Source organism: Drosophila simulans, chromosome 3R (assembly GCF_016746395.2).
Source record: "Drosophila simulans strain w501 chromosome 3R, Prin_Dsim_3.1, whole genome shotgun sequence".
In the NCBI taxonomy this organism is placed as follows: domain Eukaryota; kingdom Metazoa; phylum Arthropoda; class Insecta; order Diptera; family Drosophilidae; genus Drosophila; species Drosophila simulans.
Genome location: NC_052523.2, coordinates 4,129,436 through 4,156,922, shown reverse-complemented (window position 1 = coordinate 4,156,922; position 27,487 = coordinate 4,129,436). Strand labels below are relative to the sequence as shown.

At 39.7% G+C, this 27,487-nt stretch overlaps 3 protein-coding genes across 12 annotated transcripts in view; 2 read left to right on the top strand and 1 right to left on the bottom strand.

The window, feature by feature from the left end:
* The window catches only part of LOC6727111, a 37,502-nt gene extending 36,916 nt beyond the window's left edge, over positions 1-586 (bottom strand). Inside the window, exon 1 of one of the 4 annotated variants that reach the window (XM_016176261.3) lies at positions 452-586. The gene's annotated coding sequence lies outside the window, so the exon portion shown is untranslated. The other 3 variants (XM_016176264.2, XM_016176262.3, XM_039294701.2) reach the window with 3 other exon arrangements.
* An 8,078-nt stretch (positions 587-8,664) lies between these two features.
* On the top strand, positions 8,665-13,930 carry LOC120284975 (uncharacterized protein K02A2.6-like). Of its 4 annotated transcripts, none has more exons than XM_039294873.2 (2): positions 8,665-8,911; positions 9,805-13,930. In XM_039294873.2, the coding sequence occupies exon 2, from the start codon at positions 9,824-9,826 to the stop codon at positions 13,838-13,840; it is 4,017 nt and encodes a 1,338-aa protein (XP_039150807.1). In that variant the 5' UTR covers positions 8,665-8,911; positions 9,805-9,823; the 3' UTR covers positions 13,841-13,930. The 4 variants fall into 4 exon arrangements, with proteins under 4 accessions (XP_039150807.1, XP_044779160.1, XP_039150809.1 ...); XM_044923225.1 differs by having other exon boundaries at positions 8,665-9,252; XM_039294875.2 differs by lacking the exon at positions 8,665-8,911 and having other exon boundaries at positions 9,966-10,038; positions 10,145-13,930.
* An 11,309-nt stretch (positions 13,931-25,239) lies between these two features.
* LOC6727109 (neuroligin-3) overlaps positions 25,240-27,487 on the top strand; it is a 71,153-nt gene continuing 68,905 nt past the window's right edge. For 3 of the 4 annotated variants that reach the window (XM_039295431.2, XM_016175841.3, XM_016175843.3), the window contains exon 1: positions 25,240-25,889. The gene's annotated coding sequence lies outside the window, so the exon portion shown is untranslated. The remainder of the gene's footprint in view (positions 25,890-27,487) is intronic. The other variant, XM_016175842.3, reaches the window with a different exon arrangement.

Here is a 27,487-nt window from a genome sequence, read left to right as displayed (position 1 = left end):
TCTTAATTAACCCAAATAGCCGTGGAATTTCATATACGAGGACAACATTATTTCTTTTGGAAATGTATTTTCACGGGCTATTTGGCCATTGGATTGCCGATAATTATGCGCGTTGTCAAATTGAAAATTTGTGCATTACCAATTTGCGCTTGATTTGTTGTATCTTTGATCTGCCCGAAAGATGCGCAAAACAATTTTGGCAAGAACTGTGTTTTCGTTTGTCACTTTCTGCGGTCATGCACAAATAAATCGAGAACTTTTCGATTATTTTTCATTCACTAACGATTGCACCACACCTAAAATAAATCACTCTGCGACGACTTTACTTCTTCGAACTGATTAACACTGGAGCTTCCTTCTGTGCGTAAACATTTTCACTCGAGCACTTGGCACGCGCTCTGTTTTTGTCCCCCTTTTGCAGATTTTCTGGCGTTATTTTTGGATCACGTACAAGATTTATTTCCCTGCCTTTTGGCTTGGCACAAGATTCCCCCTGAAGGACCGAAAAAACACGGAGCGATCTACATCCGACGAGATCTACGTTCAAACTGCAACTGTTTAGGGACCATTCCGGCGGATGAATATCTGAGTATTCTCGAGATCTTTTCTCTTTAACAAGATCTTCTCTTAGATGTGCGCATTTCGTTTTTGTACCGGGAAACTCGCAAATAATGAACTGTACGCATATATATTCAGTTTTGTTTACAAAATTACTATTACTTTAAGCTAATTAGAAGAGTGTTTTCGTGATTTCTAAAGCTCTCTTAACCGTTCTCAACATGTCTAAATCAGAGTTTTGTAAATATTATATACTCTCGTTTTAGAATCATGTACATATCACGTCGATTTCATCTATTACCCAAATAATTAACATATAAAAGATTAGTTGAATAAGCTAGAACGGAACGGAAGCTAGAATTTTTGCTGATTGCTGATAGCTTCAATTTCCTTAAACTTCCTGGTCATTACCATATCTTATTTGGGAAATTTCCACAACTTCCTCTTTAAGCATATGTAAATAGACATCTTTGAGTGTCGGGTGAAAAGATTTTCCTACTTCCCTTATCAAAGACTTCCTGCCGCAAATCTATCTCTAAGTCTAAGTGCACCGGCGGGAGCCAACTTAAAGTCTTAAAACAGTCTGGCTCTTGGCCAAGAAGTGAAGAAAATGCAAAAACTGCCTCCAAAGAGACAAAGCCGAACTGCGACCTAGGTCTACTTCTATTTGCCAAGGGTTTTTGCATCGCAGTAGCTAAGTGACTTGCTTGACTTCTTCATTGCGCCTGCACTTCAACGTCAATTTGGTAAGGCCACTACACAAAAAGAAAGATATTGTAGGTGATTGACAGAGCCACATTTCCAAGGGTTTTTTTGCAAACTAGTTAAGGTTCAAGTCGCAGGACTAAAAGAAATACCATACTATGGTAGCTAGGTTCGTGGAAGAGAGCTCTCTCGAATAATATGTTCTTTTCTTAAAAACCATAGAAGAAAATGTTTTATTATTTTCCTAATTCAGATCATTTTATTTATTATTTTTCCCGACTTTTGATTTCACTATTCAAAAATGAAGTCCACAGTTGTACCCATTGTGGCAAGAACCCATATACTTCACATCACCTATATGCAGCATGCCACTTTTCACGCCCATTTCAGCGTGTGCAAAGGAAAAGTGGAAAAACGGCTGACAGCTTCGCAGAGCTTCACGCCTGGCTCTCTTTTTTTTGGCCACACACCTAAAACGCCTTTTCGGGGAAATTGAATTTTCCAGGCTGACATTTTCGAAGTAACTCGAGTAGCTAATTTACGACCATCAAAGTGCGCCAATAAATTTTGTTTAATTGCAAGTTAATTAAAATCGAAGCCCCATGCCCAAGACGCAGTACTTGAATACAGCAGGGCATTTAAAAATAACCAAATTCGACGTCAATGCGGCGGCATACACTCAACCCAAATATCCAAACATAAATACCGCAGCCAAGAAAAAGTCGATGACTTTTTCATTTTAAAGGTGAAAAAATTAAGTTAAATATTAAAATAATTTTTAAATGTTTTGTACGTAAGGTCCTACCGCTTAGGATATTCTAGGTCAAAAACGTTTCGACCCTTTAAGGAATGTATATTATTGATCGAGATCACTTGCCGAAACAGTTTTGTCCATGTTATTGTGTCAATTTCTTTAGCTAACAACTCTTAGGATTTCACTCACTCCCACTATCTGCTTAACAGGTATCTGAAAGTCGAGGAAATCGACTACGTATTTGTATCTCGCTTTCATCTCTGAATGGAGTTAGAAATTTAAATTACAATTTAGTCAGTCTCCAATTGTTTATATTTAAACGAGTTTAGTTTGCATGCTGTCAATTTATCGACAAATCTTTTTCTTCTTTTTAAGGGTTTTATTATTCATGCTTGCTCAATAAACTCAGTTATTTTATTCTGGTATATATTAAGTTCTCATATTTATGGCGCTTGGGGTGCCAAATGGATTTCATAAACAAATTAGCCCAGCTTGCTTACAAATTGAAAAGAAATGGAAATGATAGCTGTAATTTCAGCAATACATTTTTGCCAAAGTCCTGTCAGTTATCTTCGGAAATAATAAATAATATTAAAATTTGACTAATATTTATACTCGTTACTCCTAGAGTAAAATAGTTTTCTAGATTCGTTTAAAAGCATGTCACAGGTAGAAAGAAGCGTTTCAGATGATATAAATTATATATATTTTCTTTTTTTTTCTAATGTAATCTGATCATTTGTTAAAATATATTTTCCCCTCTTTTTCGAATATTCATTTGACAAGAACACTAATAAATGGCTGAATATTTGTTTCAAAATTCCTGTTGAAATTAATATAATTGCTGTTTAATGAAAAACAGCGTTTCCAGTTGCCTTGATATTACCAAATTAAAAGCTATCTCGCCGGTTGTTAATAAAATAAGAATATATCCTCGTTGTCTATGAAACTTTTTGGCTTTTGCCTTCCTAGTATTTTATGCTTAGTACAACTAAGCTCATTTTGGCTCATAAAGGGCTGACATTTTTAAAACCCATCCGATTTCTTGCTAAATTCCCAGTCACATTCCCTTTTGGCACACTTACACAGGGTCAGGGATCTGGGCCGAATGACTAGCAATTTGCGATCTAATTAACTTCGATTCCAACGACAAGGACATTTACATAATTGCATTCTGTGGTGCATAATTCTGCCAAGGGACACGCCCAGTTTTAAACCTAGATAAGAAAAAATTAAACCATCGCAATCAAGTGAAAAACGAAAGTTGCCCATGGCGCAGACGAAAGGATAACTGAAAGAATGGAACTGAAATTAGAAAAGCAAAATGACACAAAAAGCGAGTGCGAACGTAATTGTGTTTTGCCGCTGCCACTGCAATTGGGTCCTGGTTCTGGCCATATGGCGGCCACATTACACCGAGTTAAGCGAAGGCCGCGGAGCACAAAAAAATCGGGGGGAGGCTGTCAAGGAAGAGGCAACGGTGCCAAATGAAAGCCAACTCTAATTAAGTCGGCAATGGTCAAGTTGCAGAAACACAAAAGGAAGGGCGAAAAGGGCCTTTTTCCTTTACTGACCAGAATTAGCAAAAGTTCCAGCAGATATGACTGAAGGCATTCCCATCAAGGAAAAGCCACAGCGGATGATTTAACTCGGGAATGCACCGGGTCAAGCCAACTTATTTGGCGCTAATTACATGCCTTAAGTCGAGGAATTATGATTGCAGTTGGGTGCTCTTAGGTTCCCGTAAAGCGGAAGTATTCACCGAAAATAAAGCGAAGGAGCTGAGATAGTAAACTCTACCGGCTCTAGACGGAATTAAAGTGGTTAAGTATTTGACTTTAGGCTGCCAACGCAAAGTGAAGTGCAAATAAATTAGACAAAAATTGCTCTAGAAATGCCCCAAGAAATGCACTTATCTTTGCCTTGTTGACTCGCCAAAAAACTTGGTTAAAGTGGAATACAAAAATCAGTAGAGGTACACAGACAAAAATGATGAGTAATTGGGGGGGAGATTGTAGAATGGTAACAATATTATTATTATTTTAAATAGGCAAATCCGCAATTTTAGTCTAGCTATATATATAACTAGTAAAGAATACGGATTTCTTAGCTTGAATAAAAACGCAAGCTGAATTATTGCAAACTTAAACTCCCTCGCTTCATCTCGGCCGGAATTTCGCTCCGCAAACTTGGCCCGAACTTCCCGCTAATCAGGGCAATTCCTCTGCAGCGGAACGAGTCCGCAACTGAAATTGAAGTGGTCCAAACCCAATTGAGCAGAAAACACAGCCAACGGCAACCAGAGCTGCCTCATGGGCTTTGGGGCAGTAAATTTGGCGTAAAATAGGCTATTGATTTTTAGCTCAGCTAGGCTTACTGAAATTTAACTAAACTTGGCTAAAGCGTTAACAGACTTGGCTCTTTGTTGTGGTCTGTGTGTTTAAGGTCCCCAGTGCATATGCAAATGAATCAGACAGTGAATTCATTCGTTTGCATTTAAATCTCCCCAGAGACGCTTTCATTTAAAATCTGTCTTTCACTCAACTGAAACTAAATGACACTCGTTTACGATTGTCGCCCTCGAGCCATCCCGAAAAGAGGTGTAAATAAGCACCAAGTAAACAAAATCCGCAAAAAGAGGAAACTAAACGTTGAGTAAATCAAAACGGACCAGGTTCTTGGAAAAATGGGGTCGGGAACAGAGACTCCTCTTCAAGTGGTCAGCCGTGGAAGGTTGAGAAAAAAATGGAAAGCCCTGAACGACCGCACTTCGGACTGTCCACTTGTATTAAAGGAAAAACGCCGCAGGCATTTTAAGTGTTGTTAATGCCGAAGCGGCGGCGGCACGAAAGTTTTTCCAGTGCGCAAATGAAACAAGTTTTCCTCTAGTTTCCTTTTTTCGGCAGCCAGCAACTCACGTTCCTCGCCCACCCGCTTTTATGCATTTATGAAAACCAGGGGACTCAAACTGAAAAACAAACCATGAGGAGTGGAAAAGTTGCGACACTTTTTGTTAACGGGTGGCTGCTTACGTGTGTGTCATTTAGCTCAAGTCCCAGATCCCTGTCCCTTCGCTGCCCATCTCATTTTGGGTCAGTTTCCATTAAAGTGGTGGTCAGTGGTCGGTCTGTCCATGCAAATGGCAACCGAGATTCCGCACAACTTGAAACTGGAATAGGATTAAGCAATTCCTTTCATTGCACCCCCTTGACCGCTTAGAAAGCGAATAAGTCTGACATTAAATGCATTAGATAGCTGTTTAAATTGGGATAATTTAACCGATATCTTAAACGGGTTTTAATAAATCTAGAATCATTTTCTGCTATCAGCTTTCGCATTCATTAAAACCGTAATTAAATTACCTTTCAGATTGTTTTTCACTCCAATGGACTGTTTATTAATTAAGTTTGAGCTAGTTTTTCAGAGCTCTTTTTGCGTTGCACAATTAATTCACAAGGACCCTGCCTTTTCAAAAATGAATTAATCGAGATGTCTTTGTCATTTGCATTCAATTAGCCATTTATTATTGTTACCTCTTTCTCCATCGGGCTCTTGTGATTATTATACATTTTGCAATGCAAATTTCGCGACCATCTCGGCTTGCACCTTTTTGGTTGAATATTTATGATGAGTTTTATTCCCGAAAGGACTCCGATTATTTCATAAGTGCGACAAAGGCAGCTGCAGCAAGGCACATTATGAAAATGGCATGAAATTAATTCGTGATATCGAAAAGGGAAACAACGCAGCTCCGCCCGAAATGTGCGCATCTGTTTCGCATTATAAATATGTCATATCCTGTTTCCTGCAGGCACACCGAGCAGCTTATCAGACCCTCCTGCAATTGCAGTTACTCCCCCGAAGAAGCCTCAAAGGAAGCGCATCTCCCCATCTTTCATGTTCTCAAAGGGGAGAAACTCGGGCAGCTCGGGAAGCTCAGGCAAAGTAGCAATTCAACCGAAGGTTTCCTCATTTGCTGAACGGCACTGAGGAGCTGAATGCAAACAGGGAGCGGTGTCTTCTCTTCCAGGTCCCTGTGTAAATCGGCGCAAAATGGTATAAATTTTCCTGCTTATTTGCAATGCAGCTCGATATACCCTCATGTGCTCTTGTTGCGTATTAACTTTGGTAATGCATAGATAACTATATTGATTGGCACACAATACTGATGATGACGGACTTAACAAAAACCGGCATGGATTTCAGCTTAAAAAAACTGAAATGGAGATCATAGAATGCATCATAGAATCATTAAATATACTTGTAATAGTGGCGAGTAGAGGATGAGTCCTCGATGAGTCTAATGAAAAGCAATGGCGAATAATGCAGCATTGTTAAAACTTATTTAAGCCAGAATCTTGTGATGTTACCTCTGAACATTCCTAAGACTTTTAAAAACTATTTATTTTTATATAAACGTCCTGTCCACATTAAAAATAATTATTCTACTTCTAACATTCCATACATACATATATTACTAATATAATACTTTCATAACTTCGACATGGAAGCTCACTGCTGAAATGTATTTTAGTTATTACTTAAATGTAATGATATACTTTAACATATTATAATATTTGCAATGCCTGCGAATAGTGAGTCTGATATTCGACTTGCTACTGATTTATATATATTCTTTTTCTGCCTTATTTCTGCACTGTTTGTTGTCTTTTGTGCTTTTTTACACTTCGGGACTATTGTCGGCTTAATTGTTGTTGTGCCTTTTCCTGGTCCTCCGCCATTGTTGTTGCTCACATTGTTTTTGCTGCTGCTGATTGCTGTTGTTGCTGGAATTGTGAGGGGGTGTGGGTGGGAAATGGCTGCCTGTCTGATTGTTGACGTGGCTGAGAAAGCGCACACTTAAGTGCACTTGAGCGTTTTTAATTAAAACGCAATTTTTCAACGAGCAGAAGTCGACTTGGTGAACAACTGGGCAGACAAGTAGGTACCGGGCTCGGATTTTTTCTAAAATATTCGCACATGTAGTCCTCATGGCTTGCAAAACACAAAGGTCTTTCATGCTGCATGCCAAAGGGCAACACAATATTTTAAAATATCTGCAGGGTTTTTCCAGGCTAAAGAAGTTCAGAAAATCGCAATGAATCCGCATACTTTGCTTTGCATTTAGATTGTGGCTACACACATCAATAGCGCTGGAAGCACTAGTACATGCAGGACCTCCACAGAACTTTCTTTCAATCAGAAGTACTCCTGGCAATACCAGGGGTCTTTTAGTGGGATTTGTTTTTCGCGGACGAGGAGACAACAGTTGGTGCCTCCGAAACATAATCAACGTCATCATGCTCAGTCAACCAGCGCAACTTTGTTGTGCACCCTGTTATTTATGCAATTTCCCACTATGCACGGAAAGAAAATTATAAAACTATCTTATACCACCATGCCTCCATGGCATGGTATCTTATAAATATTACTATTAAATAGAATGCAAAACACTGCCAGAAATCCAACCAGAAGTTCACATTTTATTTAATGAGACAATATACTGCAATAGTGTAGTGACACCCGATTTCTCTCCGTGTGTGCTGCTACTGCTATTTCGCCGGATGATGTGACTGTGGATGAGCATGGTGGAGATGATGATGATGACAACAAGTGCACAACCCTTTGGCCCCCGGCGCTGACTCCACTTTCCTGGCGTCTGATGGCTCCAGCTTTGCGCTGTGCCCGTGGGGGATATGTACATATACATTCGTGCCCGCCGATGAGGGGCATGCCACATTTACGCGCTGCACTTGCCACGCGCGTACCAAAATAAACACGAATTTCATGTACTACCGCTGCCGAAGCCTGTGGCCCGCGAGGGTTGACAAAACAAGTCCGCAAGTGCAGCAATTTAGGCGGAAAAGCCGCGCAGATTGAAAGGAAAAACGGACTGCTGCTGCCAAGGAAACAATTTCAAATTCCTCTTCCACTAGTAAAAGAAAAGAGTTAGATACTTGATTTTGCATGCCGGATCATAAAGAACAATTGAACAATCGGTAAGTAGAGATGATATCAGTTACTATTTACTATTATTTTTTTATGCAAAAATATTATTTTGTTTTGATCTTTTAACTTAGCTTAGCTTTTGCATATTAACTTTCAAATGACCTATATGATTGAAACTGGAAATCAATTAATCTCGTCCACTCCCAACCAACAAACTAATCAAAATTCATAAGAAAAGCCATTACAAAACTATTCAATGCCCAAACCAGAAACCAACACTTGGCAGCCGTAATTAATACAACGTCTTCGAAATTCATATCATAAACCCACACAGAGTTCGAAGGACAACTGCCGAGGTGCAACACCACCACAGGATCCGCCTGCAAGGACCAAACGACAAATTAACAATAACTAATTGGAAGCTAATGGCCCATTCAGGCATTTACATCGCAGCCATATTGGCAGCAGCAACAATGGGCGCCCAGTCGTGACAAGAGACACTCTGGTCGAGCACCCATAGACGTCTTCTCTAAGCCGGAAAATCCGAGCATCCTCAAACCATGAAATCCCCCATATTTCGGCATAATTAGCACACAGCCTGCGGCACAAATATGCAAACACGGCTCACACAGTGCCGACATGGCTCGCTATGGAGCTGGTCAACTTGGCCGAGACGGAGTGTGGATGCGGTGTAAAATATTTCTATAGATGGTGTGGCAACCGGCATTGCCAACAACCAAGCATCGAGAGAGCAGCGACGGGACAGGCGCGAACGATCGCCCAGCAGAGGAGTGAGAGAAGGGATTATTCGGGTGCGAACTGTGAAGCGGAGTGGGTGCGCGAATATTATTAAACCAAATAAACTAACTCATTACAAGCCATAAACCCTAACGTGTATTACTGTGGTTAAGCGGGTCATTACATTGGCGACGAGTGGAAAAATCGGTAAATGATAATAATAATAACTAAAACCTTGGAAAATTTGATGAATTAGGGAAAAGGGCGCGAAATTACGGTAAACGACTGGCGTGATATAGGCTGGACGTAAGTGTGTGTGTGATTGAATGGGCTTACCGGCATATACATATGTGAAAGTGTTAAGAAAGAGGAGAGAAAGAATAAGCTGCGGGAGTGCAGATTGCACGTTGCCAACATAAACTGACTTTAAGCACAAAGCAGAATCAGTGATTCTGTATGCACAATTTTTCACTCACTCTCATCCAACACACATGCACTCCGACAGATAGGCTGAGTGAAGAGATTACTCTTCGCAAGCTTAAGAGAAGGTGAGTTAGAGAGACACTCTCTAGCAACCAGGAGATTAAAAAAAAAAAATAACTAATAAGGCCGGGTAAAGAGTAATACTCTTTACAAGCCTGAAAGGTGATTGATTGAGAAATTTCTCTAGCAACCAAAGAGTTGCAAGGGCCGAGTACGCATTATAAGCTCTAAATAGAGGAGCTGAGTAGTGGTACAAGCCAAAGCATATTTAGAAAAAAATAAAAGAAACGGAACACGAAAATATATAAATAAAAAAAATTTGTATAAAAGAATCTAATAAAAAAAAAAAGATAACATTACAAGCTTGTAAGAAAAGAGCTGAGTAATCGGTTTGAGTGGTAAACAGAAGGTTAAAGGTCGGGTGGAGCAGTATTCTCTCCACAAGCCAAAAGAATTAATAAAATTAAAAAGGAAAAAGTTAAACAACTAAACCCCAAATGTAAATTGGAGGTATTATTGAACTGAGACTGAGTAATAATTACAAGCTCCTAAGAGGGCCGGGTATTAATTACAAGTCAAGTCATAAATCTAATAATGTTTTTTTTTTAAACCCCAAGTCTAGGTCCCGTATTTAAAATGACCGACAGTGTCATTAAACCGTTTCTGTGCGAGGTGATCGACAAGGCAATCCTCCGAAATGAATGGGAGAAGTGGTTGAGGGCATTTACAATATACCTCGAGGCCGAGGGCATTGTTACCGAGAAGCAGAAGAGGAGTAAGCTACTGCTTTTGGGAGGAGTCCAGCTACAGTCAGTAGTATTCTCCCTACCTGGTGCGCTAGTTGAGCCCTGCGACGGAAATAAAGAAGACATCTACAAAATCCTCATCGACCATCTAAATAAACACTTCTCACCAAAGCAGAACTCAACGTTTGAGAGACATCTATTCAGAAGTCTGACACCGTTGGACACAGAAAGCTTTGGGGATTTCTTGCTGCGACTCCGTCAACAAATGCAACGATGTGCATTTGGATCCTCAAAAGCGGAGATTGAGGATATATGTCTTAAGGATAAAATTATAGATGTGTGGGCACCTCTAGACCTCAAGAAAAGACTCCTGGGGAAGGAAAATTCACTAGAGGAAGTGATCGAAGTATGTCAGGTTGAGGAGCAGATCAACAAGGAATCAAAAGAAATGACATCAAGACCAAGTGCGGAACCCATCTGTAAAATTGCACATCGTGGTTTCAAGCAGAGTGGGGAATGCCCCAGATGTGGAAAATTCGGACACACACACAATGACCCATCATGTCCGGCAAGAAATGTGACTTGCAATAAATGCTCGAAGCCTGGACACTATGCCAGGAAGTGCCGAACTAACCTGAACAGCCGATTCCCTAAGTCCCAAAGGAATAACCTAAAAAGGCCTCGCACGTACATACGATCTGTCGAAGAGGAGGCCACCAGCTCCAAACTTAAAAAGGGCGAGGCACATTGCTTTCGAGTGTCAAGCGAGGATGAAGAGGAGTTCATACGATGCCGAGTGGGAGGCCGCGAAATTCCTTTAATCATTGACTCGGGGTGCAAGTTTAACCTTATCAGCCACGCGGACTGGTCTCTGCTAGTGAAGAGAAAGGCCACAGTCTTTAACGTAAGAACCCATACAGAAAAGCAATTCCGAGCCTATGCCTCTAATAAATTACTTCGAGTAATGTGTATTTTCGAGGCCCCAATTTCCGTCGAGCCGGGTGCCGAAGGGATTGCTTCATTTTACGTGATTGAAAATGGAGAACAATCTCTGTTGGGCCGAGACACAGCTATCGAGTTAAAAGTCCTCCGACTGGGAAGAAACATTAACCGGATTGAAGAAATAGAGCCTTTTCCGAGTTGGAAAAACATTGAAGTAAGGCTGTCTATCGATTATGACGTAAAACCCGTTCAACAACCGGTGAGACGAATCCCGGCAGCGCTCGAGGACAAAGTCATGGAAAAACTGGGGGAAGCCCTGAGTCGAGATATAATTGAACCAGTCAAGGGTCCGAGTGCTTGGATATCTCCCATCGTGCTTGCGTTTAAGGAGAACGGGGACATCCGCTTATGTGTCGACATGCGACTGGCAAACAAAGCTATCCTACGGGAAAACTATCCATTACCAACTTTCGATTGCTTTATGACCAGACTCAAAGAGGCGAAATTCTTCGCACGCCTAGACCTCAAGGACGCCTATCACCAAGTGGCCCTTGATGAATCGAGCCGGGAGATAACAACGTTCATAACCCCAAGGGGACTTTTCCGCTATAAGCGTTTGATGTTTGGAGTTAATTCTGCTCCCGAAATTTTTCAACGCCTTCTGGAGCAGATGTTATCTACGGTACCTAACGCCATGAACTTCATCGATGACATAATCATTTTTGGCGCAACTGACCTCGAAATCGACAGCGCCGTAAAAGAAGTATGCGAGATATTCCAGGAAAATAATGTCCTACTGAATAAAGAGAAATGCATCTGGAAGACAAGGAAACTAAAATTCCTCGGACATATTTTATCCGACAAGGGAATAGAAGTCGACCCAGAGAAAATTGACGTCATCCGATCTTTCAGAGACCCGAAGAACAAAGAGGAAACACGGAGCTTCCTCGGTTTGGTAACCTACGTCGGAAAGTTCATTCCGGACCTTGCAAGTCACACAGATCCTCTAAGAAAACTGCTGAAAACTGAAAACAAATTCACCTGGGGCGAAGCCGAGAAAAATGCTTTCAACAACCTTAAGAATCTCCTATCCAAGGTACCCAAACTATCATATTTCGATCCTAAACATCGAACTCGGGTGATTGCGGACGCTAGCCCGGTTGCCCTTGGGGCTGTCTTATTGCAATTCAAAGTCGACAACGAACCATTAATAATTACCTTTGCTAGCAAGGCCCTGTCAGAGGTGGAGAAACGCTACTCCCAAACGGAAAAGGAGAGCCTAGCACTGGTTTGGGCAGTGGAGAAATTTTATTACTTTCTGGCAGGCCTGCACTTCGAACTCGTAACCGATCACAAACCCTTGGAAGCCATTTTCAAACCAACATCCAAGCCCCCGGCCCGCATTGAAAGGTGGCTGCTGCGACTCCAGGCATATACGTTCACCGTTATCTATAAATCCGGAAAAGACAACATATCAGATGCGTTGTCTCGTCTCTGCCAACTATCTACGGTAGAACCAATCGATCTCAGGACGGAATACAGCATCCTACGCGTCGTACAGAGCTCCATCCCAAAATCTATGACAATCTCGGAAATAGCAGAATCTTCCAAGAGGGATGAAGAGATTATGGACGCAATCGGTTGCCTGGAAAACGACTCCTGGAAGCCTGATAGTTCAGGGAGCTTCTATCCGTTTCGTAACGAGCTGTCAGCGGTTGGCTCGCTCCTGTTGAGGGGAAACCGAGTAGTCGTGCCGAGATCTCTTAGAATGAAAATACTGGAGTTAGCCCACGAAGGTCATCCCGGCGAGACAGCAATGAAACGCCGCCTGCGGTCCAAAGTATGGTGGCCACAAATAGACCGAGAGGCAGAAAAGTTTGTCAAAGCTTGCAGAGATTGTTGCCTGGTATCTCAAGACATCCGACCACCGCCTATGGATAGAAATCCTTTTCCCACTGGCCCGTGGATTTGGGTAGCGTCGGATCTGCTAGGTCCGTTACCTAACAATGAATATGTTCTAGTCTTTATTGACTATTTTTCACGATATATGGAGCATAAGTTTCTTAAAACCATATCTTCAACGACCCTGATAGAGGCAATGAAAGAAATCTTTTGTAGACTGGGATATCCTGAGTACCTACGAACTGATAACGGACGCCAGTATGTTAGCGAGGAGTTTTCTAACTACTGCAAAGCGTGCGGCATTGAACAGGTTAGGACCCCACCGTATTGGCCGCAAGCAAACGGGGAAGTTGAGAACATGAACAGAGCCCTTGTGAAACGCCTAAAAATAGCATACGCAAATGGGAAAAACTACAAAGAGGAAATCCAAAAGTTTATTTTGATGTACAATGTAACCCCACATGGAACAACAGGGTCAGCGCCCACAAAGCTAATGTTCAGCAGAGTCATCCGTGACAAAATACCAGGCGTTGGGGATATCTACGAGAAAACCTTAGACTCTGAGGAAAGAGATAAAGACATTATTGGAAAATATAAGGGAAAGCAGGCAGCCGACAAAAGAAGAGGGGCAAAGGAAGTCGATATAGAAGTGGGCGACAAGGTACTTTTGAAAAACGTAGTGTTCCCAAACAAACTTACATCAAACTTCGACAAGACGGAATTTACGGTGTTAGAACGACACAATAACATTGTGGTGATCGAAGGGGGTGGTAGAAAACTAACAAGAAATGCCTCACATCTTAAGAAAGTCCCGGCTAGCCAGACGTATCCAGCCTCCTGCCCAACGCCGCAATCAGATGCCAGCCTACCGGAATCAACACCAACTTCGGAGGTCGCAGTACTTCAGCCCACAGAAGGAGGCCTCGGGATCCAGCCACCCCTGCCGCCATTAAAGCTAAAACTCGTCAATAAAGGAGGGATGTGGCAACCGGCATTGCCAACAACCAAGCATCGAGAGAGCAGCGACGGGACAGGCGCGAACGATCGCCCAGCAGAGGAGTGAGAGAAGGGATTATTCGGGTGCGAACTGTGAAGCGGAGTGGGTGCGCGAATATTATTAAACCAAATAAACTAACTCATTACAAGCCATAAACCCTAACGTGTATTACTGTGGTTAAGCGGGTCATTACAGATGGTGTTTCTGGGGAAATACTTGAATGTGCTTTGAAAATGTTTGGAAATAATGATTTTGTTGCTTAAGAATCACCAAAACATACCTACTTAAGAAAGTGATTTTAAAATGTTATGTATTTCTAACTTGTAAATTAAATTAAAAGATATATACATATATATTGGAACTAATTTTATCAGGAAGAATAAATGGGTGCACTTCAAAAATTTGTCTTCGCCCGCTATCTTAATAGCTCGAAAAGTAACTCGACTTGGAGCCCACAAAAAACACACTGGCTTTCTGGCTTTCCCCATCTTCATATTGACACATGTGCGTACGTGGTGTCTGGCAGATATGCATGGTAGATATGGCTAACAGCTTGGAAGTTAGGCAGACACATCGTGCAAATGTGCGAACTCATTAGAGAACTCCGGCCGGAGTGAGCCACTGCCAAGAGGAGGCAATTAGAAAATGATTTAGCGCAATTTTCGATGTGATTAAAAACGGCGTCATCTGACAATTTAAGAAGCCGTACGTGTGCCATTTCGACAGTCAAAAAAGTTTATGCCAAAACCATCTAAAACGGCTGTAAAGTAGTAGGCCCGCTACTCTGGCGCTCTGCTGCTAATTAAACGAATAAGTCTACCGCTAGTGCCTACTTTTGCGCGTCTCGAGATGAATTGCCAGCGTCTTTGTCTTCGGATTCCGTTTAGCATCTTCATCTGGGCCCGGTACTCAACTCTATTACCATTACCATTACCATCGCGAGCTGGAAAATAACTCAAGTGGCTCGGCTGAGTGGCGAGATAGTTTGCGTGCCTTTAGTTGCCAGTTGGCAGTTGCCAGCACAGCCTTTTCCCTGTACCTAGAACCATAGCATAGCCGTCATTCTGAGCCGTCCTTGGGGCTGGGAGTGTGTTGATGGGTGATGAGGGCTTAGACTGACAGCCATCCGTCGCAGCTGTCTGCATCAGTCGGCTAATGGCCGCTTTGCGGCTCAAGTGGCAAGCGCATCGTGCCGCCCGGAAAGTCATGAAGTATTTAAGCCAAGCTGCAAGTTTGTGCAAACTCAAAAGCCCGGCTCGGGCACTGCCTTTGTAAATTGCTTAAGGAATCGTTTCGTTGGCTTGCCCAACCTCTAAGCCATGAATTTGAATGCCACCAGTTCTAGTTCCTTTTTAAGCAACTACGCACTTGTTATAACAAAGCTATTATTAAGCAGGCGATAAGGAAACATACAACAATTTGAATACTTTAAACCTTTAAGGCCATTTGTATTCCCCCTCCACTTAGAACGCTTATTAGTGCATTCTGTGCACTCAATCTATTTATTCAACTTTTCAAATGTTGCTGATTGTACCAAAAATGCAAATTTGCAATCATATGAACCCGCTCTCCCTAACTATGCCACTATTTTCGGGTCAAAGCATCAGGCCGAATTTCGCGACCATTCCCCCAATTCTCTGGTCCACCTATAGCATTTCATTGTTAATAAATTTCGGGCTTAATACATTCATGGAAATTTCTAGCCGCCCCCCATTCGAGCACCAGCACTCAATTTGTTGGCGAAAACTCCCGAATTGAAATCAATTTCGGCTCGCAACTTTCCAAGCCCCAAAGCTGTCAAACGGGGGAAAATGTTCAGAGAGCGGATGGGTGCCTCCAGGCAGCACTAAATCAATCACTTAACTATTTCCCTGCACTTTCAGTGCAATTTATTTACCAGTTCGCCATAAAGAAAAACGAAGAGTAAGCCAAACGGAATAAACAAAACAATTGGCCGTGTGCAGCCCGAATAAAAATCTGAAACAAAAAGAAAAGCTTGAAATCATACAACATTTTTATAGAAAAAATTCAACCCTTCCCCGCCATTGTGTGTTACTTATATGTACTTTTTTCTTAGGTTTGCGAGAACATACGCCAAAGCAGTGTTTCACCGCATGTTGTTTCTATGTATCGCTGTTTTTTTTTTTTATTTGTTTTTCATTGTTATTGCTGAAAAATGTATTTTATTCGCGTAGGTCGAGCGATCCCATCGAGCTGCAACAATAATGCTCAAAAGGCTTTTGTTTGGCGCATATTTTTGGTTAGCAATAATGGACAGAAATTGCTTACAACGCGGATTAGCCGAGTTTGATGATGCCCTTTGTCAGTTCAGCGATGACATCGAATGGCCTATGAGTTTACACAAATGTCAGATTCGAGATCCGTTATTGACGTTGAATTATTACATAAATTTTTCGGAATGAAGTGGTTTACTGGCTTGATGGAACTTTGCGAGAAAAAAGATTATTGCACCTGGGCTAGGGTATTTTCCCTGCATTTTCTAAAGTGTAGTATGCAAATTGTCGAATGTGCTTAAAAAATTTGGTTGTGTTATTTTTTGTATTTATGTACTGATAGTTGCTCGCACATTTTGAGCTTTGTATTAATTCTGAATACTGCATATTTCATATAAATTCCATATTGAATGGCAAAAAATTTGAGTGGGAGAGCTAGTTCGTACCATGCCAATGCATTTTTGATTTTCAATTCCCGGTTTATCTGCACAATTCAGAGCGAAAACCACGCGGCCCAGCATATTTTTTGCATGGTGTGGCAAATGCTTTTCAGCATTTCAAACGACTGCTTTTCCTGCGCTCATTTATTAAAATCTTTGGGAATCAGAACGCTGTACCCATAGCGCAGTGCTTGCAGCTAAAAATGGCTGCAAATTTATGCATCTTGTCTACAGGGTGAGTCCAACAAAGCTGCATCCTCAGATATAATCAGCGTATTTCCATCGAATTTGAATACTCTAGTGGTGACGACAATATGCTAATAAGGGTGCTCGGTACAATTCCAAGTTATCTCTAATCATTTTCCGCCTGCTATTTTATCTTGAGGGAAGTCAATGCACATGGTTTGAAGAAATAACATTTAAGTATAAATTATTATTAGGGTTGGTGTTGTATTATTCGGAAAATATGATGTAACTCGTAAATTCGAGCAAATACTTAAAAATTCAAAATGCACTTTCGTACACTTGACGAAATTTAGTTTACATTAACAGATTTAATCTAAGCGTACCCACCAACTAAGCTCATTTCAAGTCCCTTGAAATTTTAGTACTTAACGTCCCCGGAGGACAGAATAAAAAGTGTTTGTTTACCTTTTTGATGGCGTCGGCGGTGGCGGCGACAAAAACCAAATCAAAACACAAACTCGCATCGCCAGTTCAAACACCCCGCAGTCAGGGCGGCGGAGGTCCCATTCCCCTCCCGAGATGTTGTTGATGAGGCGACCTTAGCATAAAGATGCCATCCAGCCTCCTCTTCGGGGCTCGATGTTATGCTAAATTTAAAATATGTTGCGGTAGAGATTAGGATACGGCAGAGGGAGGATGATGCACTGCACTATGGTCCAGAATTCGTTTTTTTTGGCATAAAGTCTAAATTTTTATGTCAATATATCGTCCTCTAGCAATTATTTTCTAATACAAAATTAATCATATAAATAAAAACCAAAAACAAAATTGACCGAAAGCTTCACAAAATCGTTTTATGAGCTTTTAAAGTTGAAGTGTTAAACAGCTGATTGAGAGAATGCAATTTCCGAAAAATTACTTGCTTACTTTTGCATGTGGTATGATCGTTAATACGCATCCAAAAATTATAGTAAAATATGGAAAATAAATGCCAAGGTATGATGTTTTTAACTTATTTAGGTAATATATGTATAGTTGTACTGTTTTTATGTTGTGTGACATCCAATTTATGTATATTTTAACAGAAAATTCTAACGTGTCCCCTGTGTTTCGTGGAGTATAACTAATTTTCTGACAATTTCTGACAAAAGTTAAAAACGTCAGTTTGTACCTTTAACTATTGTCTTTCACGGTAAAGTAATATCTTTTGCCCATTTTTGCTCGTTTTCTTAAAAATTTGATTTTATATAGGCAATTTTGCGTTCAGACATAGCGACCTCCTGGACATTTGGAGGCGTAACAATAGGCAAATAAGTTATGTTTCAGATTACGTTTATTCCGCAATCAACAACAATAATCAGGAATCGAAACAGACAGAAGATATTGACAAAAAAATAGTAAATTTTGAATTATTTATTAAAAAAAAACTGCCCGAGTGTAACAGATAACTAGACCGATTTATTTCCAAACATACCAAGTGGATGGCGTCAAAGATAACAATTCTTGTTAGAGATTTTGAAAACTCCACGACACCGAAGCAAATGGGACGCCGAAACTTATCTTACCAAAATGCAGGAGAAAGATTAAAAAGGAAACTGAAAATACGAGTGAAGCCCGGAATAAGCTTTACAAAAAGGATCGACTATCACATGCAAGGAAAAATAGTCGGATCAATAGGATGAGTGATATTTTCCACAGAGCGATTGATAACTCGGACCCACTATTATCAACAATTAGTTTAAAAGAAAGAGAGAGAAAAAATAGGAAAAACCACTTCCGAAGGCAGTAATAAGTCTTTTGGAAATACAGTATAATTTTAAACCTGATCCATGAGACAAAATATTGGATTCACAATCTGATTCTGATTCGAGTTCAGATTCGGAAATTTAAAATGTAGAACTAGAAAAAGAAGAGGGCGTTGTTGTTTTAAAACAACAATATACACGACTTTAAAAAAAAAAAAAAAAAATGATATTTCGTTGACTCCTGAGTCATACCAGTAGTTAATATGGGAGGCAAGAGAGGGCGTGGTCGCACAGACTTCAAATTTTCTGTGCAAACTATTTGTGATTTAACAACAAAATGTACAAAGTTTCAAGTCTGTAGCTCAATTTTTAGACTTTATGCCAAAAAAATCGAATTCTGGACCACAGTGCACTGGGCAAAAAACTGAAGACCTCTCATGATAAGATGTTCAAAAATTTAGAAAAAAGCATTTTCCATTGTACCAATATATAGAATATCCCCATGGTTTTCTGTTTAAATTTGTGTTCCCAACTCTTAGTACATAGTTCTTAAAATACTTAAGTAAATCAGGTAAAAATTAGAAGTGTTTATGTGGTAAAGCCATACAATATTAATAGTTGCAATAGTTCCCTTGCGTTTATGTTACACTGGGGTGTGATTACCAATTTGTATTATATTGTAAATACATGTACTCATTTCCCAGTGCACATGCCGCAGCTACTGCTTTACTTTTACGTTCCCCTTGCGACATGTTCCTTGGGTTTTGACGCTGGTTGGCTGAGACATCTACTAGCTAACATCTGGCGTGGCATATCACACACGCGTGCGCGCTTTAATTAGCTCCTGGAAGAGAGAGAAATGTCGGGGGACATGGTGCCCCTATGGGAAGGGGATAGCCGGAATACAGTAGAATTGCTCGCACTGCTTGCACATGTCAACTGAATCAGTGTGTTTGCATAGGGCGCCCCCCTCGAGTCTGAGGGAACCCCATCGAATAATGGCATAGAGAACTCGTGCCAATGTTTCGCCAAATCCAATATTAGCTTGGAGTATATCTGTACAAAACATGCCTTTAAAAAATCCTAAAAAATCTCAATAATATAACATTATCATTGACGAATGTTCACCAGAGAGTGTGTTTAGTGCCAGCATGCAAATGTGCGTCATTCGAAATCAAACCCTACTGCTATTGTCGGAATGTCATGTTCAAAATTACCAAAGTATTCGAACAGATATCATCTCCAGCACTCTTCCTCTGTCGAAAATGGTCATTGCATGAGAAAGGTTGCTAAATTACATTTTTGAGCGCGCTGTGAAATGCAAGTAGCTAAGCGTCGGATATCGATGCAGATTGGTTTGAAGCACAATCAGACGCATGGCCACCCAATGAGAATGCAACTGGACGGCACACAAATGGAAAAGCTGGAAAAGCTACACCAAAAAATATTAGGTCACAAAGGCATAGTACCTTTTTTTTAGCCTTTTTTATTCTTGATATAATTACTTAATATATACAGATGGCTACATACTACGGTCATATTTATCTAGAGTCTTATATAAAAAATGGGTTCTGAAAAAATACATGATATATTTGCCAACTCCTGATAAGCCACACCTGCTGGGGAATATTTTCTTTCTGTACACATTCTCTGTGGGGTAATGCATTTCGCTCGGGATTTGTGGTCCGGTAAGTGGCTCCCTTGTTGCGCAATACTTACCCCAAAACCAAATGCATCATCAGCATACTTATGAAACACCCAACCCAACTGCGATGGTATGGAATGAGATATTTGCCAGGGAGATGGACATTGAGCAGCTGACAGGCTTGCCATCAATCACCTGCAGATGGAGTTGACTGTACACGCCAAATTAATTCTACAACTTCCATTTACTTCAGTAGAGGGCTCAGCTATCTCCAAGCAAAAAGTACATTTGATCATTTTATTGTTTGGCCTTTGACTGCCAGACACCAAACCCCCAGCAACATTCAAGAAAAAATAAAAATCGGAGAAAAATCCGAGCCACAAAGTACCTACGACTGTTGCAGATTTGGCCCAGAAACGGGTGCGGCGGTTAAATTGTCCGTGAAGGATTTATTTCCTGGATATTATGATTTATAAGGCTAGCAGCCAGTTGCACTCGCAGCTTTCAGCTGAAGCCACAGACACAGGGAAACCACCAAAAACTAAAATCATTGCCAAACCTAAAACACACTACTATGCAGGACTTTTGTTATTTTGGTCCGTTGACCCCAATTTTTGCTGAAAGGAAATGTGAAATTAAAACTGAGTTATTCCCTGCTTTTAGCTGCAGGTGAGCTACATTTTTCGGAAGAGCCACAGTCAGCAGGGCACACATCATAGCAGCATTATCAATTTAATGCTCTTACAAATGCATTTTTCTAGATATCTAAAACGACCTCCCTAAAAAAATTGTGTTTAGCACTTGCATACAATGTTATGTTAAGTGTCAAATAAAAAGCTATTAATATTTATATTTAATTTAAAAATTAGCAATTAAAAAATTACTAAGTGCAAAACATTAACGCAACTGGCGGAGAAAAAAAGAACTACAACTAAAAACTTCAATAAAAAGCACAAGAAACCACCAGTATTCCGTATGAGCTTTATGTACCGTTAAATTGCTTTCACCTCTTGCAAGCTATTATGATGCTAGTATCTATTCCAGAAGGGCTGGAACATCTGTTAAAGGATATTTTTGTATAGAGCTTTTGTATAATGGTTGGGACACCAGAAAATTTCTTTTACAAAGTAAAATTTAGAGTCCCAAAACTTTAAAGATGGTTGATTTCCTTACTTAGGCTAGAGAAAGCTGACTGATATAAAACTAAAGTCGTAACTCCAAGCTTTTAGATATGGTTTAATTCCCAAAGTGGCCAAGGTGTTGTTGGTCTTACCGTAAAAACGAAACTGTTGCAAAATTTAAAACCAACGGACTCTGTCTCAAATTAAGACAAAATGGCATTGTTTAATAAGAAAAAAACAATATTTTGTATTACATTTTATTGAATATGTTTTTAAAATATATTTCTTAATTAAAAGTGTAATTAAATATGTTTGAACAAAATGCTTATTAAATAATCTTATATCTTAACTAAATAGCTTTTTCATTATTCATTGGATATAAATGAAAAGGGTAACTTATAAATTCATCATCGTTTTTATGAACCTAATGTCAAAAATGTCAAAACATTTAATTTGTATTTTAAAGCTCACTATATAAACAATTTTATTCTTAAACATTATGGGCTTAATTTTGTATATTTTTATTGGCTTATCTTTTATTACTATGTTATTGTTGGATTGTTCCCATTCGTTTAAGGTTATACTTGAAATGTTATTTATTTGTAATGCTATTTTTGGATCAATTATTTCCGAGTATTCAGTACTAAGATACTAAGATGTTCTGCGGGACAACGAGGAGCACGTCGTCGGAGGAACACGTCGTTGTGACACGTTAGCGAGACACGTTGGAGCGACACTTCGGCGAGACGCAGTAGCTTCAACACCCCAGTACATCTAAGTACTTGTAAAGACGCGACAATAACTAGAAATTTGGTATTTAAGTAGCTATAAGCAGTTAAACTTAAGATCTCAAAAAAATTGACGTTGTATAAGTACCTTTAGCTACCTCTGGATATGTATTTATTAATGTCTATAATTAAATACATAAATGCGTCATAAGAAATCCACGTATAGTAAGTCCTCAGTTCCATGCATTATGTAAAATAAGTAAGTATTGGAATCATTGCTTTGATATCACAGTATCGCCACCGTTGTGTATAAAAACACTTTTATTAGCAAATAAGCAACCAATTTATCGCTTTTCTACCACCTTGTAATAAATAGATGTTCAATAATTTTCTTCCGAACGCAGGGCAATCTTAATGAACTATGTTCATTTATGTTTAATTTTTCAAGCCAGACGGTCTTCTCACAAGAACGATTAAAAAATAAAAATGTTAATATAACGAAGACAAAACAAGAACGAGAACATACCAAAAAAAAATTTTTAATGGAAATACCCACAGACATATAATCCGCGCCCAAATTCAAAAACAGTGCAGCCATGAGATATCAATAGCGCGTTAACGAATGATTCAGAGCTGGTCACACTAACTCCGACCAGCCCTAAAAGTTTTAAATCGCATTGCACATCACCAGCCACAAGGACTTGTTGTCTAATATGTAATATTGTAATATTCCACTACATGCGGTTTATTTTTAATCCTATGCAGTAGTATAGCGCCGTATCGGTGAATCGAATAGGCATAGGCTGTACCTCTTAATCGGATTTTACGTCACGGATATTATCAGTAAGAAAGCAAACACAAAACACTTAAAACAATTAAAAACCCATTTAAAACAATGTCAATAAATATTGATATAAATATTAAATATTTCGTTTGTTTCCGATTCCATAGTTAAGTTGTACTATAAGCATTATTTACTCAATTTAAAATTAAGGTATTCTAAATTTAAAGAGAGTAAAAGGGCGTAAATGGCAGGAAAGTAAAATAGATATTTCCAAAGTCTCTTTCGCGTGATCAATTTGGAAATATATAAAACAATCAATCCTGAGTCGCCATTCGGCGGGACAGACAGTGGGAGCGACAGCGCACAGTGGTTCCCCCCATAGGCCCAAAATAAAGAAATCAAAGTCCAAATATTGACTTTAAATGTATGTATCATTACTTTCTCATAATTGGTATAGCTATTCAAATTTATTCATGTTTTTGTCTTGCTCTAACTATCCGCTTCAAGAATAGCATCGAACGAGACAGCATGATATCAATCGAATATTGCAGCGTGAGCAACTTGCAAGTGAAGCTGTCCGTAAAGTCAATAAAAAAACCTTGTAAATCGACATTACTCTGTAATGGAATAATATAATATAATAAAAAATGGTATTTAGTATATTATTAAAACAAAAATTATAAGTACGACGTTCTATGTTTTGCGTAAATTATTGTTTTGTTTAGTATAAGTATATAGTTGCAGATGTTTTTTGTTTATGTTTGAAGGTTTCGTTGGAGGTTTCGTTATGTCCATTTCCTTAATGGACTTAACTTAATAATTCTTTTTGTATATTGTTTATTAACATTTTAAAATTAAGAAAACGTTTAATTCAATTGCCGACAGGTGCCCAGGTGTTATACATGCGAAGCAACTCCAACGCATATGAATAACTCAGTTGTATGCTTACAAAGAGAACAGACTTACCTTTTGAACAGACTTCTATTGAGCTCTGAGCTCCCGTACTCGGTCCCGTACTGGTCCCGTACTGGTCCCGTACTGGTCCCGTACTGGTCCCGTTTTCGGTCCCGTACTGGTCCCGTACTGGTCCCGTACTGAGCTCTTGAGCTCTGATCCATTTATCACTGGTCAAAGAAAACTTCCATGCAAACCAAAGTCAAAGCTTTTAAAATCAACCATTGATTTAATTGAGCAATCTTTTTAAATTAGATATTGTTTCACTTTGTACATTTGCACATATAAATGTATTATATATTTTTTGAATAATTAAAATATAAGTGTATTAATGTATATAACGTAAAAAATTATTATGTGGTTGTTGTTATTAAATGAATGAAAAATTTGAATCCAATATTGTTTGCAACAAAATGATTTTTCAAACAAAATCACGATTTTCGGCTGAATAGCAGCTATATGAATAGCATACAATTTTCGCTAAGCTCGCCCTGGATATGTTTACTTATTTCTTATGTAGAATTCCATGTTTGCGTTGCAAAATAATTGAAAACAAAAAAGTTTTCCATACTAACACTTAATTTCAAACTGATCGTTCATATGACAGCTATATGCTATAGTGGTCCGATCCTACAAAAATAAGAACATTTTGTGGTAAGTTTCAAGTGTCTACCTCAACTAGAAGTATTTTTGGTCTTTTTACCCCTACAATGGGAACCACTGTGCAACGGGGTACTTGCTTGAACACTCAGATTTTGACTGGGTGTTTGTAAGTACCCGCGATGTGCGTGGGGGGTGGCACCCGCACCCAAAATTGTTCCGTGAAGATTTGAGAGACGACGAAGACATCCTAGGAAAGTGTCTGTGATGAGATCCGTGGCCAATTTCAGATGTTTCGCTGATGTGACAAGGCAAAAAAACAGGCATTTATATAGCCTTGGCGTAAGGTACGATGCGAACTAGTGTTGACTAACGTCCTTGCTGAAACGAAAATTCCAGTGTAGAATCCGATGGTTCTTGCACTGTGAGTTTATATCTCCTCCTGACCGTTATATCTTGAAAGGGACGCACAGAACCGTGAGGGTTTCATTTTGCACTCATGCCTTTCCGGATCTCCCAGCCACGTATAAAACGTTATCCTTAGACGCTGTATGTGAAATTCTGCAATATGAACCAATGGTTTACAAGGTAACAAAATGAAATACAAGGGCCTTCGTCAGCAATATCTAAAAATTGACAACTTATTAGCAGGCAATTAATATATATATTTATATTTTTACTTTCCTAAAACCAACTTTGATTCCTTTCTCAAGTTTTGAAATATTTGACTAAATATTATCCCCGAATTGATGTTCATTAGCAACAAGTTAAGTGAGGTAAATATTTTCGAAGTACTAAAAAAAGGGGAAATTTCCCCCTATCAAAAAGTTTTCCCCTTCGAAAGGAGTTAGTTTCTCTTGGGACTTTTCGCTCCCAGACGAGCAAATGCCATGCGCCCGCTCCCTAAAATTTTCAGAGCTCTCTCGATTAGTTCGTCGCATGGCCGTTTGGCGCTGCAGCTGACAGTGCTTTTGAATCGGCTACGCCCGAGCGAAGTTGGCCGAGAGGCCTGGGCCTTTTTGGCTGGCTGAAATAGCGAATTTCCATGTCAGTTCACGTTCGATATTTGTGTTGTTTGGTAGCGGTAATCGGGCGACCGTCCAAGCGCCTTGAAAACGAATCGAGCGCGTCGCGCTTTTCCCAAAATTCGAACGAATCAAAAATACCACCCAGCAGCTGTGTGTGTGAGTGTGCGATTTGGCTAAGATGTGTTGCTGTGTGCGTACAGAAGTTGTTGCACTGACAAGGCGCGACCAAAAACAACGCCCAGAAAAGTAGGCAACGGATATATCAACTTCTTCTGACCTACTCAAGAAAATATAACGAAGATAAAAGGCAGCAGCCAGCAGCCGGAATTCGCGAAGAGCCAAGCGAAAATTTAAGTTATTGTGCCAGTGTGTGTGGCTGTGCCCAAGTGTGCGTGTGTGTGAGGCGCCAACTTGCCCCGGCAGAAAAATAGAAATAAATAGTCAGCCAAATGGCAGCCCAAAGGCACAAAAAGTGAAAAGCATATACCAGAGAAAGAAATATTAAAGAAAATTAAATTCTCCAGCTGAGCCAAAGGCCCTACTGCGAAGTTCCAGTGAAGTGTGACGAGATAGAAAAGCCATTCCCGAGAAAGTACGTACATTTTGCAAATCAAAGCAAGGCACTAGGATCCGGTCTGGACTATTAAACGGTAATTGAGTCATAAATCAAGCCATAATTAAACGAAACTCACTGCTGTCTTTGGTCACTTCGCCACGCGAGATTAAACTTGAAATGGGCTTTCGGAGGCGATGAAAGTGGTTGATGTCGAAAAAAACGAAAATCAAACTTCAGACCGATCTAATCCATCATACGATGCTCCTCGAAAAAAAAGCGAGGAATCACATGAACCATGAGGGCTTCTTTCACTGATTGATTAGTTGTCGACTTGCGGGCACGCACAAGTCAAGTGTTTTGGCCACGAATATTCTGCCCGATTGGCGCCCTTCTTTATTCGATTGCCCTTGTTCCCTGTCATACAAACAGACAATCGACCCCACACCCTCGAGTTGAGCATTTGACATGAGCAGTGCAATTAGTCCATAAATCGGATTCTGATCCGCGACCTGGCAATGAACTCTGTCAGTCATTAGAGTTCAATTCTTTGCTGCTTGTCGCTTTGTGTATTTGCATTTCAGGCAGGCTCTTTTTGCACTCGTATTTCGAGCATGATATTCCGTTGCTGTGAATGCAATTGCTCATTCATAATCCATTTACCCTTGCACTCACTCGGCTTGTGAAACTACAGCAAATAAAAATACCTGTGATACCTGGAAATCTGAGCTATCGCTGCACTCCTGTTTTCTATTTGAAGTGTTTTAAATGCACTTTCAGTTTAAACCAATGTATTTTTTTAATATCTGCCTAATATTGCATAACAATTGGTTGCTTACAATTTAGGTATTTTGAGAAACACTTGTTAAATAATCCATTTTACACATAAACATCGCGCATTTTTACTTGATTTCTTTACAATGGAATGAAATGGAAATGTTGATGAAAGTATAATTGATAACAATAGAAAGCACATATTATTATGTTGCTAAAACAATATACCTTTACTTTTAGCCGCTTACTTAATTAAAGTGTTTCCAACCAAAATATCAGTAAAATAGTTCAATAATTTTTTTCAATGAAAGTTAATATTGCACTTCCATGCTGGTAACTATTTCAAAGAATTTCATTAAATTATATATTACGTTTAATGAACGAAATTTATATTGCATCATTTTTTAATCAAAAACAATAAATAACATTGCACAGAATCCACGAAAGCATTGCCATATATGTGAATGTAAAATAGAAAAGTATTATTCATCCTCTGTAATTAAATTTTAATTCGCTGCAGCATTATTCAGCTGTGTAGTTATTTTTCACCCCAATTTCATTAGGTCTGCCGACGACCAAAAATGAATATCATGGTGGATTTCCCAAAAGGAAATTAACTTTTCTCGGCGCGTGTTCAGCCAGCCCCCGCTCTTGACTTTTAATTAAATATTAATTTTGATGAGAAAATAATACTAGCACATTAGCGCAGTGACCACCACCACCAATGGCGATGACCAATGTAATTATTTGCCAGGACCGGAAGTGCTCACTTCATGCATAGCCCTGGCTAATTGCGAAGCTATATCCGATAGCTCCTGGTGTTGGTGCTTAGTCGCTGTGATTAATAATGCCTAATTGCAAGTATTTTCGCCCGAGGAAAGAACCCAGCCCGAGCTGCGGAGGCGCCCTTCCCCTTTTTGA

Coding starts and splice junctions, on each gene's coding strand:
- LOC120284975 (XM_044923225.1), top strand. CDS start 9,161: ATGCACAATTTTTCACTCACTCTCATCCAACACACATGCACTCCGACA. Junction 9,253..9,804: donor CTTCGCAAGCTTAAGAGAAG/GTGAGTTAGAGA, acceptor TTAAACCCCAAG/TCTAGGTCCCGTATTTAAAA.